General features: G+C 56.7%; 1 protein-coding gene across 1 annotated transcript in view; it reads right to left on the minus strand.

Moving 5' to 3' along the window:
* Window positions 1–13,191, minus strand: part of LTBP3 (latent transforming growth factor beta binding protein 3) — a 25,532-nt gene extending 12,341 nt beyond the window's left edge. Inside the window, 13 exon segments of the mRNA XM_029060130.2 lie at window positions 1,423–1,548; window positions 2,880–2,978; window positions 3,338–3,407; window positions 3,573–3,589; window positions 4,229–4,414; window positions 4,633–4,788; window positions 5,478–5,600; window positions 6,259–6,351; window positions 6,638–6,743; window positions 7,453–7,548; window positions 7,550–7,650; window positions 7,970–8,263; window positions 12,998–13,191. Coding sequence (XP_028915963.1) covers window positions 1,423–1,548; window positions 2,880–2,978; window positions 3,338–3,407; window positions 3,573–3,589; window positions 4,229–4,414; window positions 4,633–4,788; window positions 5,478–5,600; window positions 6,259–6,351; window positions 6,638–6,743; window positions 7,453–7,548; window positions 7,550–7,650; window positions 7,970–8,263; window positions 12,998–13,061 — 1,531 coding nt within the window. The 5' untranslated portion in view covers window positions 13,062–13,191.
* Window positions 13,192–19,377: the final 6,186 nt, after the last annotated feature.

Raw genomic sequence — 19,377 nt, forward strand, 5'->3', positions numbered from 1 at the left:
TCCCCATTTTGCAGATGAGGCAACTGAGGCACTGAGCAGTTAAGTGACTTGCCCACAGTCACACAGCTGACAAGTGGCAAGGGCTGGGATTCGAACTCATGACCTCTGACTCCCAAGCCCGTGCTCTTTCCACTGAGCCACGCTGCTTCTCTGGGCCTCAGTGACCTCATCTGGAAAATGGGGATAATAATAATAATGTCGGCATTTGTTAAGCGCTGACTATGTGCCAAGCACTGTTCTAAGCGCTGGAGAGGATACAAAGAAGAGTGCTTGGCACATAGTAAGCGCTTAACAAATGCCACCATTATCATTATTATTATTACAAGGTGATCAGGTTGTCCCACGTGGGGCTCACAGTCATCACCCTCATTTAACAGTTGAAAAAACTGAGGCCCAGAAAAGGGAAGTGACTTACCCAAGGTCAAACAGCAGACAAGTGGCAGAGAGGGGATCAGAATCCAGGTCAATCATATTTATTGAGCGCTTACTGTGTGCAGAGCACCTTACTAAATTGCTTGGGAGAGCACGATATAATAATAAACAGACATAGGTCCTTCTGCCTCCCGTGCCTTATCTACTACGCCACGGTGCTTCTCAACTGATTGATTAGAAGCCTGAAGGGATGATAATAATAATAATGATGATGGTATTTGTTAAGCACTTACTATGTGCCAAGCCCTATTCTAAGCCTTGGGGTGGATACATAATGTTGATATTTGTTAAGTGCTTACTATGTGCCAAGCACTGTTCTAAGCACTGCGTGGGGCTCACGGTCTTAATCTCCATTTTGCAGATGAGGGAACTGAGGCACAGAAAGGTTAAGTGACTTGCCCAAAGTCACCCAGCTGAAAAGTGGCAGAGGTGGGATTAGAACCCATGACCTCTGACTCCCAAGCCTGGGCTCTTACCACTAAGCCACACTGCTTCTCCCGTGGTAATCAGGTTGTCCCACGTGGGGCTCACAATCTTCATTCCCATTTTACAGATGAGGGAACTGAGGCACAGAGAAGTGAAGTGACTTGCCCAAGGTCACACAGCAGACAAGTGGCGGAGCCGGGATTAGAACCCACGACCTCTGACTCCCAAGCCTGGGCTCTTTCCACTAAGCCACGCTGCTTCTCTAGAATAATGATGGTATTTGTTAAGTGCTTACTATGTGCAAAGCACTGTTCTAAGCGCTAGTGTAGTTACAAGGTTATCCCACGTGGGGCTCACAGACTTAATCCCCATTTTACAGATGAGGTAAGTGAGGCACCGAGTAGTTAAGTGACTAGTCCAAAGTCACACAGCTGACAAGTGGGGGAGCCAGGATTCGAACCCACGACCTCTGACTCCCAAGCCCGGACATTTTCCACCGTTACCCCTCCCGGTTGCATCCTGCCATCCCTCCCCGGCCCCCACGGCCCATCTAACCCCTCTCACCGATGCAGTATGGCTGCTGGGGGTGTAGCCGGTAGCCAGGGTAGCACAGACAGGAGTATCCGGTGGGGCTTGACATACATTCTCCGTGGCCACAAATATTCCTGTTCAGCCGGCACTCGTCGGGCCCTGTGGGGAGGGGACACGGAGAGAGTCAGGTCACCGGGCGGCAGATCCAGCTGGCATCTGGGTACCCTCCCTCCTGAAGCCACACTCCAGGAGTCCTGGGCCCACCAGACTTAAAGACAGTTTTCTTTTGTTTTTTATGGTATTTGCTAAACGCTTATTACCTATCCAACACTGTTCTGAGTGCTTGGGTAGATTCATTCAATCGTATTTATTCAATCACATTCGTTGCACGCTTACTATGTGCAGAACACCATACTAAGTGCTCGGGAGGGTACAATAAAACAATAAACAGACACAAACACTCTGCCCACAACAAGCGCACAGTTTAGAGATGAGACGCAAGCTCATCTGGTCCTAGTCCTTCTCCCACATTCATTCATTCATTCGATCGCATTTATTGAGCGCTTACCGTGTGCAAAGCACTGTACTTAAGCGCTTGGGAGAGTACAATAGAAAAACAAATAGACACATTCCCTGTCCACATGGGGCTCACAGTCCAAGACTGAGGGAGGAGGATTTAATCCCCATTTTACAGATGAAGCACAGAGCAGTGAAGTGACCCACTAGAGGTCAAACAGCAGTTAAGTGGCCGAGCAGGGATTAGAACCCAAATCCTCTGAGGTTTTTTTTTAATTTTAATTTTTCATGGTATTTGTTAAGCGCTTTCTGTGTGTCAATACAGTTCTAACACAGTTCCTGTTTCACTCACAGTCTAAGTAGGAGGGAGAACAGGTATTTAATAATTCCCATTGGAAACCGAGGCCCAGAGAAGTGAAACGACTTGCCTGGGGTCACACAGCAAGTGATTGGCAGAGCAGGGATTAGAACCAGGTCCTCTGACTCCCAGGCCTGGGCTCTTTCTGCTAGGCCATTATGGTAATTGTACACCTGATGACCATTAGTTGTTTGGACCACCTGTCCCTCCCCCAGAAAGGGACTTCCAGAGAAACCCAAGAGTTCATTTGGTCATTCATTCATTCATTCATTCATTTAGGTTGCATTTATTGAATGCTTATTGCATGCAGAGCACTGTACTAAGCGCTTGAGAGGGTACAATATAACAGTTAAGCCGACGTTCCCTGCCCACAGTGAGTTTACAGCCTAGAGACATGAATAAATGACAGATATGGACATTAGTTCTGTGGGGCTGGAAGGGAGGATAAATAAAAGGAACAAGTCAGGGTGATGCAGAAGGGCGTGGGAGAAGAGGAAAGCAGGGTTTAGTCAGGGAAGGCCTCTTGGAGGAGATGTGTCTTCAATAAGGGTTGGAAGCGGGGGAGAGTAATGGTCAGAAGGGAGAGAAAGAGACGAGGGGTGGGGGCATAGCTTACCGGTGACCTGGGTGGGAGCGATCTCCACGGCGCTGCGGGAGGGGGGCAGATCCGGGAGGACCCGGTGCACGGCGGGGGGTGTGGGCCTGGCGACCAGCTCTAGGAGAGATGGTCCGGGCCCATTCCCAGAGCCACGGGAGGGTGGTCAGTGGGACACCCCCCACCCTTCTACTTTGGGGAGCTCCAAACCCAAAGATCTGGGGGGGCAGGAGGGCTGTGAGCTTCCTGCCCCCTGTGCCACCTGGCTGGAGAGCTCCCTCTCCAGAGTAGTGCCCTATGGTGGCCGGGCTCTCCCCACCGCCACCGAGCAGAGCTCCATGGCAGCGATTTCTCCAGTATCACCACCCAACAGGGTCCCACGATAGTGGTCTCTTCCCTCGTCCCGCCACCACCATGCAGCAGGGCCCCATGGCAGTGAACATCCCCCAGCAGGGCCTGCTCTCTCCTCCGTGGCTCACCGGGGTGGCGTGTTGGAGGCGGGGTGATGACCACCGGGATCTGATGCATCTGCTGCTCCTCAGATGCCAGCTGGGGGTAGGGGAGGGGGTACATGAGTCCATTTCTGCTCCAGTTCTCCAGGACTGGGCCCTCCCCTCTCCCCCCAACCCCCCCGTCTCCTCTGTCCAATCTCCCCCAACAACTGCCCTGACTCTCTCCCCACCTGGTCCCCTGGCTGCGGGCCTCCATACTCACAGTGTCCGGCGTCACAACTGAAAGACAAAAATGAGAAGAAGGGCACTGATCAGAGGAACGGTCCTCAAGGAGCGGACCCTGTTGGTCCCTCCCCTAGTCAGGGTCACAGTCAGAGCTGGAAGTCCAGAGACATAGTCTAGGTCACTTGGAGACAGAGGGTCCCAGAGAGGATTGGGTTTAGAGTTCAATTCCTGTTTAAAGTTGGGGTGTTAGAACGAGCCCCAAAATGGGGGCCCCATCCAGCCTGGCCCAACACCGCTCTGGTTGCCCCAGAGGCTTCTGGGAGAGGTAGTCCCAGCAGCCCACAGGAAAATTGGGTCCATGCAGATGTGCCTCCAGAAGGGTCTCATATTCAGTGACGTCACTCTGAGTTTGGCAGGGGCCCAGCCCCCGATCCCAGATGGACTGAGGTACTCGGGGGGGTTAAGGCTCCCAGGCTGAGCTCAGCCCACAGGACACTCGAAGCATAGGGGTTAAGGGAGGGGTCAGAGTCTGTGTTGGAGATAGGATCAGGGCTGGGATGGGGGTCTGGGGTCTGGGATTGAGTTTGGCATCTTGGATAAGTGTTGGGATGGGAGGCTAGGGTAGGGATGGGGTCAGGCCGGGGTCAGGGTGGAGTCGAGAGGGGGCCGTAGAGGGCTGATTTTTTGACTGACCTTCCTCTTCCTCCGAGTCCTCAGACAGGGGGGCTCGGCTGGGGGGCTCCGGAGGTGGCTGAGGCTTGGGCGGACCATCAGGGTGCAGGAAGAGGGAGAAATCGCTTTCGCCCTGGATGGTGAGCGTCTGGTGGGAGGTCAGGATGTGGTAGCCTTTCCCGGCCGGGCAGATCTCTTTGAAGGCAGCTGCAGGGTTGCAGTGGGGGCAGGGGAGGAAAGCAGGGTGGAAATGCCTCAAGTGCCCACTCCCTAGGGAGATTCCCCCAACAGGACCACCGCCCCCCCTCCAAGGACTGTGAGTGACCCCCCCCCACCATGTCCCCTGGGATTGTAAAGATCTCTGAGAGGGTCCCCCCACAGGGCTGTGAGAGTCCCCAGCCTAACCCAGGCTGCCCAAGCCTCACCCGTGCCATCTGCCGGGCAGCGCTGACACCGGGCCCCCCAGGCTTTGCCGACACTGCAGCAGCAGAGCTGGCGGGTGAGGCGGGTGGTGAGCGGGTGCTGACACTGCATCTCTGGGCCCACCAGGCGGAAGCAGAGACTCTTCTCCTCCGCTTTCTCTGCTCGGCGGGGACGGGGAGTGGGTCGGGGTTGGTCAGTGCTGGTCAGCGGAGAGCTCCCTCCCCCGCCGCCCTGGTCTGACCCGTGACCCACCATTACTTGACCTCGACTAAACTCTTATGTCCCTTCACCCTCCCTGCTTCTCCCCACTTCCTGTCCGTGACGACCTTTGCCTCCTTGATCTCTGACCCGATTCTCCCCCCAACCTCCTTCCTGCGATGACCAATCAATCGATGGTATTTATCAAGCACCTACTGTCTGCGGAGCAATGATAATAACAATTGTGGTATCTGTTAAGTGCATATTACGTGTCAGGCACTGTATTAAGTGCTGGGTTGGATCCAAGCAAATCGGGTTAGACACAGTCCCTGTCCCGCATAGGGCTCACAGTCTTTATTCCCCATTTTACAGATGAGGTAACTGAGGCATAAAGAAGTGAACTGACTTGCCCAAGGCCACATAAGAGACAAGTGGAGGAGCGGAATTAGAACCCACAACCTTCTAACTCCCAGGCCCCTGTTCTATCCACTACACCATGCTAAGCACTTAGGAGAGTACAATACAACAGAGTTGGTAGACATGATCCCTGCCCACAGGGAGCTTACCATCTCTTGACCCCAGACCCCTGCCCAATTCCCTTCCAGTTGACCAGTCTCCCCTCCCTCCCGTCCCGCTCCAAAGGGCTTACCGAGGCACTGGGTGCGAGAGGGGCCCAGGCCGTGGCCGGGAGGACAGACGCAGCGGAAGGAGCCGGGACTGTTGAGGCAGTCACCGTGGCGGCAGACACCTGACATGGCACACTCGTTGATGTCTGCGGGGCGGGAGCAGGGTACGATAACGATGATGGTATTTATTAAGCGCTTACTATGTGTTGACCACTGTTCTAAGCACTGGGGTAGATATAAGCTAATCAAGTTAGACACAGTCCCTGACCCACATGGGGTTCCCAGTCTTCACCCCCATTTTACAGATGAGGGAACTGAAGCCCAGAAACTAATGATAATAATGGTATTTGTTAAGCGCTTACTGTGCGCCAGGCACTGTTCTAAGCGCTGGGGTGGATAGAAGCAAATTGAATTGGACACAGTCCCTGTCCCATGTGGGGCTCACATTCTCAAACCCCATTTTACGGATGAGAGAACTGAGGCCCAGAGAAGTGAAGTTACTTGCCCAGGGTCACCCAGCAGATGAGTGGCGGAGCCGGGATTAGAACCCAAGTCCTTCTGCCTCCCAGGCCCGGGCTCTATCTATGAGGCCGTGCTGCTTCCCAAGTGCCAAGTGGCTTTCCAAGTATCAGCTCAAGTGCTTTTCCTCTCGGCTCCCCGGGGGCCGGGGGGCAGCTTCTTCATCTGCCCGGGGAGTCTCTCCTGGGACCCCTTACCTGGGGCCCTCAGGACAGATAATGCCAGCTCAATTTACCTTCCACCCCTCGCCCCTGCTCCCCTCGCCGTTGTCCCCCTCACCCCTACCCTGGCAGTGGGTGCTGTTGAGTCTCTTGTAGCCCGCGGGGCAGTCAGCCCCCAGGTCCCCCCGTACGGGCCCCGACTTCTGGACGCCCGTGTCTGTGGGGAGACAGAGGGAGGGGTAGAGGGGTACAGATGGTACAGAGAGGGCGGGCTGGGCACGAGAGGCTGGGATGGGGAGCAGGGAGCCGGGAAGGGGGGCACGGGGCAGAGAGGAGGGGCTGTTCCTGAGAGTGGGCGGCGGGACTGTGGGAACAGGGGATCGGGCCGAGGCGTCAGGGACCAGGAAGAAGGTTGAGGGTCCGGTGGAGAGGTCAGGGACAAGGGGGCCGTGGAGGCGGGAACCCTGGGGCGTGGGAGGTTGGGGAGGGGCCGGGAGACTCACACTGCAGCTGGGGACACTTGTGGCACTTGCTGTGACCCCAGGCCGTGCCGACGCTACCGCAGCAGTCCTCATGCTTGGTGAGCCCCGGGAGGGGGTTGCTGCCACACTGCTCCCCGAAACAGGGCCGGAGCTCAAGGACTTCCGTCGCCTCACCCTGCCCCCTTGGCCCCGGGGAGCCCACATGTCCACCCCTCCCCAGGCCCCTCTGTCCTCTCCTCCCACCTAGCCGCCCGTCGGTTCCCCAGTCCTAGGGGGAAAGGCGGCTGAGGCTGAGGAGGAGTGGTGCAGGGAGTCATGTGTCGGACCTGGAACGGAGGTCGGGGGTAGGGGCAAAGTCACGACCGAGTCTGGGTTGGGGCCAGGTAGGATGAGAGTTTCGGGGATGAGGGTCAGAGATCAAGGTGAGAGGTCCGAGTGAAGGGTCAGTGATCAGGGTAAAAGGTTAGGGGTTAGGCAGAGAGGTCAGAGACCAGGTTGGGAAGACGGGGGTCAGGATGAAGGGTCGGGGACCGGGGAAGAAGTTTGAAGGTCAAGCGGAGAGGGCAGGGACGAGGATGAGGGTCAGGCCAAGAGAGTCGGGCCAGGGCGGGAAGACGGAGGTCAGGCCGAGAGGTCGGGGACCAGAGTGGGAGGTTGGGGGTCTGGTCGAGAGGTCACAGACCAGGGTGAAAAGACGGATGTCAGGCCGAGAGGTCGGGGAGCAGGGTGGGAGGTTGGGGATCTGGTCGAGGGGTCACGGACCAGGGCGGAAAGACTGAGGTCAGGCCGGGAGGTTGGGGACTAGGCCAAAGGGCAGGGGGTTAGGACACACTCACCGCCTGCTTTGGCAACGTGTCTTGGAAGCAGCGGCCCAGGGGCTTCTGGGTGGGGGGCCGAGGGGGCTTGGGGTGCGGGAGGAGGTGCTGGGGGGGGCGCAGGGCCCTCAGCGCTCAACCCTTCGATGCGATGCACCTGGACTGAGGCCTCTGGGGGGTGGTGCACCCTCACGTTCACCAGGGGTGGCGGGGCCTGCACTGGGGACCGGCCGCACGGTGGGGGATCAGGGCCGCCAGCCGGGACCCCTCCCACCCTCCCACCCTGTCGCCTCATGCCCGAGACCCCGCCCTCCTCATCCCCCTCAACCCTCTCATCACTTTCCATCCCCACTTTCCCATCTGTCTCCATCAGCGCCCGCCACCCCGTATGTCTCTGCCAGTATCTCTGCCTGTCACCGGGTATATCTCTCTGCCAATCTCTCTGTCACGGCCAGCCGCTCGGCGTCTCTCTGGTGGGATCGCTGTCTCTGCCTTCCCACGAGTCTCTCTGTCCATGTCTCCGGGTCTCTCCCCTTACCTTCGGCCGAGAGCTGCCCGGGCCCCAGGGGCACCAGGAAGGCGGCGTGGTGGGCCGGGGGCGGCTCCCCGGGGCCCGGAGGGTCAGCGATGACTTGGACGGCGTAGATGGCATGCTTGCTGGCCACGGGCTCGCCCTCCGCAGCGGGGGGCGGGGGGCCACCCAGCGTCCCGCCCCGGCCCGTCCCCGTGCCCGCCGGCACCTGGCAGAAGCGACCGGTGAAGTCCGGGGGGCAGAGGCAGTGGTTGCGGGAGGAGCACTGGCCCCCATTCATGCATGGCAGGGGGCACACCACTGCGGGGAAGAAGAGGGGCGGGGAGGACAAGGGACTTGGGGTGGACTCTCCGCCAACCCCCCACATTCCCAGCCGGTGCTCCTCGCCCACCCCTAACCCTGACTTTCTCCCTCCTTCTCTCCTCTCCTTCCCTCTCCCCCTCAGCCCCTTCTTCCTTTCCTCCTCTCCCTCCCTCTTCTCCTTCCCCCTCTCTCCTTCAGCCCCTTCCTCCTTTTCTCCTCTCCCTCCCTCTCTTTCCCTCAGCCCCTTCCTCCTTTCCTCCTCTCCCTCCCTCCCTTCTTTCCCTCTGCCCATCCCTCCTTTTCTCCTCTTCCTCTTCCTTCCCTCCCCCTCAGCCCCTTCCTCCTTTTCTCCCCTGCTTCCCTCTTTCCCTAAGCCTCTTCCTTCTTTTTTTCTCTCCCTCTCTTCCTTCCTTCTCTCCCTCTGCCCCTCCCTCCTCTTCTTCTCTCCCTCCCTCTTCCTCTCCTTCCCTCTCTCTCCCTCTCTTTTTCCCTCTCCCTCTCCTCCTTTCCTTTCTCTCCCTCTGCCCTTCCTTTGTTTTCTCCTCTCCCTCCCTGCCTCACTCCTTCCCTGACACCTGATTCGGGAAGTAAGGGAGGGTCTGGCCTTGGGCCCAGCCCCTTGGCCCCCTGCTCCTTCCACACCCTAGGTTCCAGGAAACAGGGCTGGGAGGGAGGGGTGGAGGAAGGAGGGCTCCCGGGAGGTGAGTCCAGCCTCCTGGGGAGGGGGGCAGACCAGCTCCATCTAATCAGCCTTGGGAAGGCCACGGTCACCCTGCCTGGCCCCTCCCCTCCCAGCCCCCTCTGGAGTAAACCCTGGCTGCTGAAGACCCCGGGAGGGCTCTGGCACCCTTAGGCCAACAGGAGTGGGGTTGGAGCGCTTAGTACAGCACCCAGCACACAGTAAGTGCTCAGTAGATAGCGATTGAATGAATGAAGAGGGGTGAGGGGCGAGGCGAGGAATGGCAGCGCAGTCCCTGGCCTCTCTGTTCCCCCTTGGTGAGTCACCATGGTGGGGAGCGTGACCTGGCCATGCCCGCCCGCCCCTCTGCCTGCCCACAGCCCCTGGCACTATGCCGGGGGGATGTGGGCAGCGCAGACAGAGACAGCATTCCCGGCAGGAAGGCTGGGCCCGAACAAAGCCAGAGACATTACCGCTCACACTCGCCTGCACACTCCAAACGCACATATAATAATGTTGGTATTTGTTAAGCGCTTACTATGTGCCGAGCACTGTTCTAAGCGCTGGGGTAGACACAAGGGAATCAGGTTGTCCCACGTGGGGCTCACAGTCTTAATCCCCATTTTACAGATGAGGGAACTGAGGCACAGAGAAGTTAAGTGACTTGCCCACAGTCACACAGCCGACAAGTGGCAGAGCTGGGATTCGAACTCATGACCTCTGACTCCAAAGCCCGTGCTCTTTCCACTGAGCCACACTGCTTCTCTGTGCACACAAACTCACACGGACACACGTGCATGGAGTCACAAGTGCACACACATCCATGGGCACGCTCAGACTCACATGCACACACAGACAGACACACACAGACCATCTATATTCTCCTGGGCACCCATGTGCGGACTCACACATTCACCCCTGCACGGACACTCACACAAACACATATCTGGACACACAAGCAGACTCACGTGTACATACACCTGGGCACATACAGTAATAATAATAATAACCAACCACTATTCTAAGCACTGGAGTAGATACACATCAATCGGGTTGGACAGTAGGCTCACACTCTTAACCCCCATTTTTACAGATAAGTTAACGGAGGCACAGAGAAGTTAAGTGCCTTGCCCAAGGTTACACAGCAGACATGTGGTGGAGCTAGGATTTGAACTCAGGTCCTTCTGACTCCCAGGTCCGTGCTCTACCCACTAAGCCACATTGCTTCTCTATGTATGGATTCACACATACACAAATTCAGACACACTGACTCACACAAACACACATCTGGACACATGCAAAGGCTTATATATATATGCCTGGACACATGTGATAGTAATCATATTTAGCGTCTACCATTTGCCAAACTCTGAAATAAACCCTGGGAAACAGCACTCAAATCAAAATTAAACAAGGTCCCTAACCCCTCAAGGAGCTCACAATCTAAGAACACAGTATGTAGACTGGCAGCAGACACTCAAGGAAGGCGAATTAAAAAATCAGAAAACTATCCAAAGGCAAGAATAAGACCACAAGAGTCACAGTTTCACGTTCCTCACAGACCAGGCACTCAGACTCAAATATACATATGTTATTATTATTATGGTATTTGCTAAGCGCTTACTATGTGCCAGGCACTGTACTAAGCAATGGGGTGGATATGAGCAACTCAGGTTGGACAGTCCCTGTCCCATGTGGGGCTCACAGTCTCAATCCCCATTTTACAGATGAGGTGACTGAGGCCTAGGAAAGTGAAGTGACTTGCCCAAGGTCACACAGCAGACAAGTGGCAGAGCCGGGATTAGAACTCATGACCTTCTGACTCCTAGGCCCGTGCTCTATCCACTATGCCATGCTGCTTCTTACATCTGGACACACGTGCCTGGATTCCCTCAAATATACAGGATCACAAAAGCACAGTCTGAAATACACACACCCAGGCAAATGATAATAATAATGATGATGGCATTTGTTAAGCGCTTACTATGTGCAAAGCACTGATCTAAGCACTGGGGAGGATACACGGCGATCAGGTTTTCCCATGTGGGTTCACAGTCTTTATCCCCATTTTACAGATGGGGTAACTGAGACCCAGAGAAGTTAAGTGACTTGTCCAAAGTCACACAGCTGACAAGTGGCTGAGCTGGGATTTGAACCCATGACCTCTGATTCCCAAGCCCGGGCTCTTTCCACTGAGCCACACAGATATACACACATGCAGACTCATACATACATACACACACCCAGACACACATGCATACTCCCATACATACAAACGAGACACACATGCACAGATTCACATGTACCCATTCACAGATTGGCACCTGCACACATTTATGCAGACACCCACACATGGATTCACATACACATACTTACACGCACACACCTAAACACCTATGTACAGACTGACCTACACCTTGGCACACACCCATACACAGACTCACATACAGCTCTGCACGGATTCATACATGCAACAGCTGGACACACACAGACTCACAGGTACAGACTCACACACAAGCAAAGACTCATGCACACATGCACACCCCCAAGCACACATGCACAGAATTACATCTACACACACACACACCTGTACATCCACGGGAAGATTCACACAAACACACAGTGACTTCCATGAGCTGGGAAGCAGTGGGAGAGTCAGGGGCCAGCAGCGACTGTGGGAAGGTGGACAGGGTCGGGCTGAGGGGAGTCCAGATATCAAAGAGGGACCCCGGGGAAAGTGGGAGGAGGAAAAAGGGGGCCAGTGCCTCTCAGGGGCTTGGCCCAACCTGAGGTTAATTATCCCACTGAAGGGATAATTAAGCCTCTACCACCCCTCTTCTGCCTGGGTCCACAGTCCAGGGGTGTAATTATTGGTCAGGGACAGGACAGGGAACCCTGCCGCCCGACCCTCTCAAAATCTCACAGGGAGAGCACTGGTCCTTTATGTCAGGATGTAGGGAGTGGGATCTGGGGCTGGTTGGGAGATTGAGGTGGGGCGGTGGGAACCTGGAGGGTCTCTCGCCCAATGCGCCACCCCAAAGAGCCCGACCCCATCACTGCAGGGAGGAGGTGGGCAGGGGGTGGGGAGGGAGGCAGGGGGTCGGAGGGGTCTCTGAACAGGCCAGGTGGCACCGGGCTTGAAGTGAGGAGGGGGTGTCAATATCCCAGGAGCCCCACCCCGAGCCCCCTTCACCTGACTCTACTCCCTCTGCCCTCCACCACTTTGGGCAGGACGTCCCTGGTGCCCCCAGACGCCCCAGCCCCGGCTGCTGCTCCTGCACCTGACCCATCCCCGGCCATACTGCTCCTACTCCAAGCCCTTTCGGCTCTCCAGTTTTCCCTCATCTCCACTCACCCTCTGTCCCCCACACCCTCAGCTCTCCTCACTGCCCTGGGAGTCCTTCCCTTCCCTCACCCCCTCAGTTCCTCCCCTGCCCTTCCCCATCCCCACAGCTCCCCTCCCTGTCCCATGAGCCCCACTCCCTCACCCCCTCAGTTCCCCTCCCTGTCCCAGGAGCTCTGCTCCCTCACCCCCTCAGCTCCCCTCCCTGTCCCAGGAGCCCTGCTCCCTCACCCCCTCAGCTCTCCTCCCTGCCCTGGGAGTCCTGCCCTTCCCTCACCCCCTCAGTTCCCCTCCCTGCCCCTCCCCACTCCCTCACATCCCCTCCCTGTCCCAGGAGCCTTGCTCCCTCACCCCCTCAGCTCCCCTCCCTGCCTTAAGAGTCCTGCCCTTCCACACCCCCTCAGCTCCCCTCCCTGTCCCATGAGCCCTGCTCCCTCACCCCCTCAGCTCCCTTCCCTGCCCTGGGAGTCCTGCCCTTCCCTCACCCCCTCAGTTCCCCTCCCCTCCCTTCCCCACCCCCTCAGCTCCCCTCCCCGCCCCATCAGGGCCTCTCCCTGCCCCTTCCCCCCAAGACCCTCCCCATACCCAGGAGCCCCGCCACTCCACAGGGCCCGACTCCAGCAGGAGGTGGGCAGGGCAGGGCAGGGCAGGGCAGGGGGTGGGTGGGTGTCAAAGCCCCCGGAGCCGGGTCCCCCGCCCCCAGCCTCACCCACTCGGAAGCCGGAGCCGGTGAGGGTGTCGGCGCTGTGCCCGTTCTCTCCGATGAGGGTCATGTTGCTGCCCTGCTGGCAGCTGTCCCGGCACTGCCCCTTCAGGCACGTCCTCTTGCAGATGACGGGGGCAAAGACCACCTTAAAACGCTCCCGAGCCAGGGCGCCCCCCGCTCCGGCCCCCGGCCCCCCGACCCCCGGCCCCCCGACCCCGGCCCGCTCGCCGGCCGGGCCCCCCGCCCCGCCCCCGCTCAGCCCCACCACCAGCACCAGCACCAGCAGCCCTGCCGGGGGCATCGCCGGGGGCATCGCGGGGGGCACGGCCGCGGGGGCGGGGACCCAGGAAACCGGGCCTCCACGGGACCCGACCGGACCCGCGACGAGGGAGGCAGAGGAGAGTCGGAGGAGAGAGGCGGGGAGGGGGGCCGAAAGGGAGCAAGAGAAGAAAGGGACGGGGAGAAGAAAAAGGAGAGAAGTGGGAAAGAGAAGAAGGGCAGGGGAGAAGAGAAAAAAGGATGAGAAGAGAAAAAAGGATGAGAAGAGAAAAAAGGGAGAGAAGAGAAGAAAGGGGGGAGAAAAGAAATGGGGAGGTAAGGGGGAGAAGAGAAAAAAGGAGGGAGAAGAGAAGAAAGGCCAAGAAGAGAGAACAGGAAGAAAAGAGAAGAAAGGGCGAGAAGAGGACAGGTAGGAAAGGGAAGAGGAGGCCAGAAGGAAAAGAAGAAAAAAGATAAGAGAAGAAAGAGAGAGGAGAGAAGAAGCAGGAGGCCCTGGCAGGCAGCAGGCAGCAGGAGTGGAGGTGTGAGCAAGGCAGCGCCCAGGGGAACCCTCTCCGGGCCGGGCAGAGCAGGCCCGGGTCCGGGCTTCAGGGCAGCGGGGAAGCCAGGGAGGGAAAGAGAGAGAGAGAGGAGGCCCTGAGCACCGGTCCTGGGCACCGGCAGACGGGGAAGCTTCAGGACAACAAAGGCCCCAAACTTGGCCGTCCGGGAGGGAAAGAATGAGAAAGTCAGGAGTGGGAGCCGGGCCGCCAGGCGAAGCAGGCCAGGAGCCAGAGACGGAGACGGAGACAGAGAGCGAGATCGGCCGGGCCTCCCCGAGCCCGTCCTGGGTGGCTCCTCCACGCGGGGGTCTCGTCCCCCCAGGCCCGGGAGCGCTCCCTCCTCCCCAGGAGGCGGCCGGCTTTGCCCCGAGACCAGCGAGGGTGGCTCTGGGCAAGACGGACGGGAAGAAAAATGAGCAGTTGTTTTGCCTGGCTCCAGTCGAGCGAGCGAGAGAGCGAGAGGCAGGAGGCAGGAGGCAGGCGGCGGAGGATGGGGGCTGGGGCCTGGCTGGGGGCCAGACACACAGTTTTTTCTTTTTAAAGCGTCGCAGCCGCCTTTGTGGGGGGAGAGTGAGGCGGGAGGGGGGAAAATTGGGGGCCAACCCACTCCCCTCTTTCCCCCGCCACCCCCTCCCCCTGGGCGTCCCTGTTGGGGGCCCCCGGACCTCACCCGCCCACCCCACCGACCGCCCCGAGGAGAGAGGCCCAGCTGGGAATGTGGAGAGCCATCCCTGCTCTTCTCTTTCCGGGGCCCGCTGCCCAGGCTCCTACCCAGAGCCAGCTGCCTCCTGGCTCTCTGGGGCCGGCCCCCAAGGTGGGGAGGCCCGAAGGGAAACTGCACCACAGTCAATCAGTCGTATTTACTAAGTGCTTAATGTGCACAGAGCACTGGACCGAATGCTTGAGAGAGGACGATATAATAATACACAGACAAGTTGCCTGCCCGCAACGAGCTCACAGTCTAGAGGGACGACTGAGACCTTCGGGGGACTCCTTTTTGCTCCGTAAGGCCCACGGAGTCAGAAGGTCCAAAGCCCCAAGATGGGGTCCTTCCCCCCCAACCTTGGAGGGGAGGGGAGGGGAGGGTACTTCTTTTTACCAGCCTCCGCAGAGATTAGCCCCTGGTGAATCATCCTCACTGGGCTGAGGGGGACGGGAAGGAAGACCAGAATGGAAACCAAAGCAGGTGTCCGGACCCCCTTCCCCCACACCCCCCAAGCCCCAAGCATCCTGTCCCTCAGCCTTTATCCCCCCACCCCCGGACAATCACCCCAGTTCCTTCCCTCTGCCAACTCTCTTCTCCCCCGGCAGAACCCAGGCCTCCCGATCCCAAGCCTCCCCCACAAGGCTACCTTCCTTTCCTGCTCCCTTGGTCCTTCCTGCCCAGTCTCCACTTCCCCACCCCCCAGACCCAGGCATCCTGTGTCCTCCCTCCCCCCGGCCCCCCAGGCCCCTGCCCCAGGCCTCCGCGTCTGGCCCGGGGCTCTGGCTGGCTCTGGTCCTCAGACGGCTCTGGAATAGCCAAGGCCTGAGCTCAGAGCCTGGCCCATCTCCCAGCCGGGTGGCCGGGGAGGAGGTGAAGCCGAGCCCAGCTGGGGCCTGCGATGAGGGAAAGGGCAGGGAGGGTACCCCCACAACACATACCCCACTGAGACTCTGCATCCCGGGAGGGTGAACAAAACCTTCAATGTGGGTAACATCGCTGGAAAATGAAATCTCATCTGGAGGGAAAGGGATGCAGTTAGCTGGCCCAGGACAACGGGAAGTGCAGGGTGTTTCAGCTGAGGGAGACAGAGGTTGGAGAGGAAAGAGGGATGAGGCCCCAGGGAACAGGCCCAGAGAGATCCCCACTCCCTCCTCCAGACTCCCCTCCGGACTCTCCTCCCTTCTCAGGACCCAGGAGTCCAGCTGTTGCAAGAGAAGGGAAAATTTACTTCCCAATCACAGCATGACTCCATCCAACACCTCTCCTCCCCTCTCCCTTTCCCTCTCCATTCCCTCTCCCTTCTCTTTCCTCTCCCTTCCCTTTCCCTTCTCTTTTTCCTCTTCCTTCTCCCTCCCCCCTCCCTCCCCCTCCCTTCTCTCTCCCTTTCTTCTACCTTCCCTTCCCCTTCTTTCTCCCTCAATCCCCCTTCCCTCTCACTCTCCCTCCTCTCTTCCTCCTCTCCCCACCTTTTCCTGCTCCTTTTCCCCCAGATTTTAGTAAGTGGGAGGAAGAGGTGTCTCTCCTTCAAAGAACAGCAGTCCCCAACACGTCCTCTGCAAAATTCCTAAAGGGAACAGGCCAGCCAGAGCCAGCTGGAGGCCGGAGGTGGTGGTAGCATGGGCCAGAACCAGATCTGGCCATGGAAAGCTCGGGCAGGGATTATCTATGACTGCCCCAGCACCCACCCAGTTGGACCACTCTACTCCTGTCCCCCAGCCTCCTGTGATCTGGCTTCATAGTGGGACATGGGCACCCACCTGGCACGGTAACCAAGTCTAGTTGCTCCCAGATCAATTAGTCTAGAGGGGAAGACAGGCATTAATATAAAGAAACAGATTGTGGATATGACCGTAAGTGCTGTGAAGCTGAGAGAGGGGTGAATACCGAATGCCCAAAGGTCACAGATCCAAGTGCATAGATGTCGCAGAAGAGAGAGGGAGACAGGGTAAAGAGGGCTTAATCAGGGAGGGCCTCTTGGTGGAGGTGGGAGTTTCATAAGGCTTTGAAGGTGGGAAGAGTGGAGAGTGAGTGGGAGGATGCTCAGGATTATCCTGCTCAGGACAAATCCATAATGGTGAGGATGAGAGCATATGTAACTTCCCCATGCTCCTTCACAGTCTCACCCACTCTGAGAATAATCATAATTAATAGTTGGGCTATCTGTTGAATGCTTACCATGTGTCAAGCATAATACTAAGCGCTGGAGTAGATACAGATCAGACACAATCCCTGTATCACTTGAGATTCACAGTCTAAAGTGGGGTGGGGAAAAGAGGTATTGAATCCCCATTTTACAGATGAGGAAACTGAGGCCCAGAAAAATGAAGTAACTTCCCTAAGGTCACCCAGCAGGCAATTGACAAGTGAAGCAGCTTGGCCTAGTGGAAAGTCAGTCATGGGCCTGGGAATCAGAGGACTTGGGTTCTAATCCCAGCTCTGTCATTTTTCTGCTTTGTGACCTGCGGCAAGCTACTTAATTTCTCTGTGTCTCAGTTCCCTCATCTGTAAAAAGTGAGTTAAGTCTGTGAGCCAAGTGTGGGAAGGAGACTCTATCCAACCTGATTAGCTCGTATCTACCTCAGAGTTTAGTACAATGCCTGGCATGTAGTAAGCGTTTAACAGATACTATAAAAAAAGAAGTGCTTCAGGATTTGAACGCAGGACCTCTGTCTTCCAGGCTTGAACTCTTTCCACAAGGCCACACTGTGGAGAAGCAGGCTGAAGCCAGCCAAATGGTTATGGGATGGGTTTGGGTCACTCCGACCAGGCTCAAAGAGGGCAGACTGGGCTGGATCTGGGTGAAGTGGGATCAGGCCGGGCTCTAGGACTGCTACTACTGAGGCGATGGAGCGGAAAGGCACAGGGCAGGTCGGGGAGCGACGTGGGGAGGATTTTAGGAATTTAACAGAGGAAGGTGGGGCTGAGAGAGAGGAAGAGAAGCTCGAAGGTCTCCAGAAGAAGAACTGTGGGGCTAGAAATCATTAGGAAAACCCTAGAGGGAGAAGCCGGATGGATTGGGAATCCCGGTGCCGAGTTGGGGGGATGGGAGGGGGAGGAGGAATTGAGACATTTGGTATGGAATCGGGGGGGGGGGGGGGGGGGAGAGGGAAGGGGGAGGAGGAATTGAGGCATTTCATGAGGGAAAAGGGGAAAGGAATGGAGATTCCAAGGAAGGTGAGAATTCCTGTAGGGTCAGGAGTAAAGGTTAAATAGTCCCTGGCAGAGACTGAGAATTTGGGAGGAGCCAGGGAGAGGGGGTTAGGGCGGTAACAGACTGATGATTCCAGGCGCTTGAAGGACAAAGAGGGCCAGGCATCTGGGCACAGAGTCAGCTGCCGGACCCACTGCGCCGGGGTCATTCATTCATTCAATCATATTTACTGAGCGCTTACTGTGTGCAAAGCACTTATACTAAGTGCTTGGGAGCGTACAGTTTAACAACAAAAAGACACATTCCTGTTCACAACGAGTTCACAGTCTAGAGGGGGAGACAGACATTAATAGAAATAAATAGATAAATTATAGAGAGATACATATGTGCTGTGGGGATGGGAGGGAGGATGAATGAAGGAGCAAGAAAGAGTGGTGCAGAAGGGAGTTAGAGAAGAGGAGAGGAGGGCTTAGTCAGGGAAGGCTTTTTGGAGGAGATGGGCCCTCAGTAAGGCAAAGGGTAAACCAGAGGGGGACCCCGGCTGGCTGGGGGAGAGCAGTGATCCTGATCCAAGTCACTCAGGCCAGGGCCCAGGGAAAGGATTGCTGAGGAGCCACACAGGATCCTCTGTGGCTATGGGGTAATCAGCCAAGTCTAGTGGAAAGAGCCCGGGCCTGGGATTAAGAAGACTTGGGTTCTAATCCCAGCTCTACCACCTGTCTGCTGTGTGACCTTGGGCAAGTCATTTCACTTCTCTGTGCCTCAGTGACCGCATCTGTAAAATGGGGATTAAGACTGTGAGCCCCATGGGGGACAAGGACGTGTCCAACCCAATCACCTTGTATCTACCCTAGTGCTTAGTACAGTGCCTGGTACAAACTAAACAGTTAAAAATATCGCAATTATTATTTTTATTATTGTTTTCTGGGCCTCAATTCCCTCATCTGTAAAATGGGAATTCAATCCCCATTCATTCATTTAATTGTATTTATTAAGCACTTACTGTGTGCAGAGCACTCTACTAAGCACTTGGGAAAGTACCAATACAACAGTAAACAGGGACAATATCCGCCCACCATGAGCTCACAATCAGAGGCATAGATTGTGAGCCCAGTGTGGGTCTTGATGATGATGATGGTGTTTGTTAAGCCCTTATTACATGCCAGGCACTGTACTAAACCCTGGGGTGGATTCAAGCAAATCGGGTTGGACCCAATCCCTGTCCCACATTGGGTTTCCAGTCTCAATCTCCATTTTCCAGATGAAGTAACTGAGAGCCAGAGAAGTGAAGTGACTTGCTCAAGGTCACACAGCAGACAAGCGGCGGATCTGGATTTAGAACCCAAGACCTTCTGACTCCCAGGCCTGTGCTCTAAACACCTCGCCATGCTGTCTTCAGTGCCCAGCCTCCCTCCTCCTTGGTTTTTGCCACTGAATGCCATTGTTTGGAAGCACACCTGTGTTCACAGGGGCCTGGGTGGGGAGCACTAATTCTCTGGAAGAATTAGGGGAAGCTCAAGATTCCCCCTGAAGAAACACTCTCCGTTTGGGTAGCCTTGGGCTGACTTCCACTAGGTGGTCAGTGTTTCTGATATCCTCAAAGGCTGTCGGGGTCCACCCTACATAGCCACAGTGGGAGAAGGAGCCAAGTAGGGATGACAGGAGATGAGCTATCAATCAGTCATATTTACTGAATGCTTACTGT

Source organism: Ornithorhynchus anatinus, chromosome 3 (assembly GCF_004115215.2).
Source record: "Ornithorhynchus anatinus isolate Pmale09 chromosome 3, mOrnAna1.pri.v4, whole genome shotgun sequence".
Classification (NCBI taxonomy): domain Eukaryota; kingdom Metazoa; phylum Chordata; class Mammalia; order Monotremata; family Ornithorhynchidae; genus Ornithorhynchus; species Ornithorhynchus anatinus.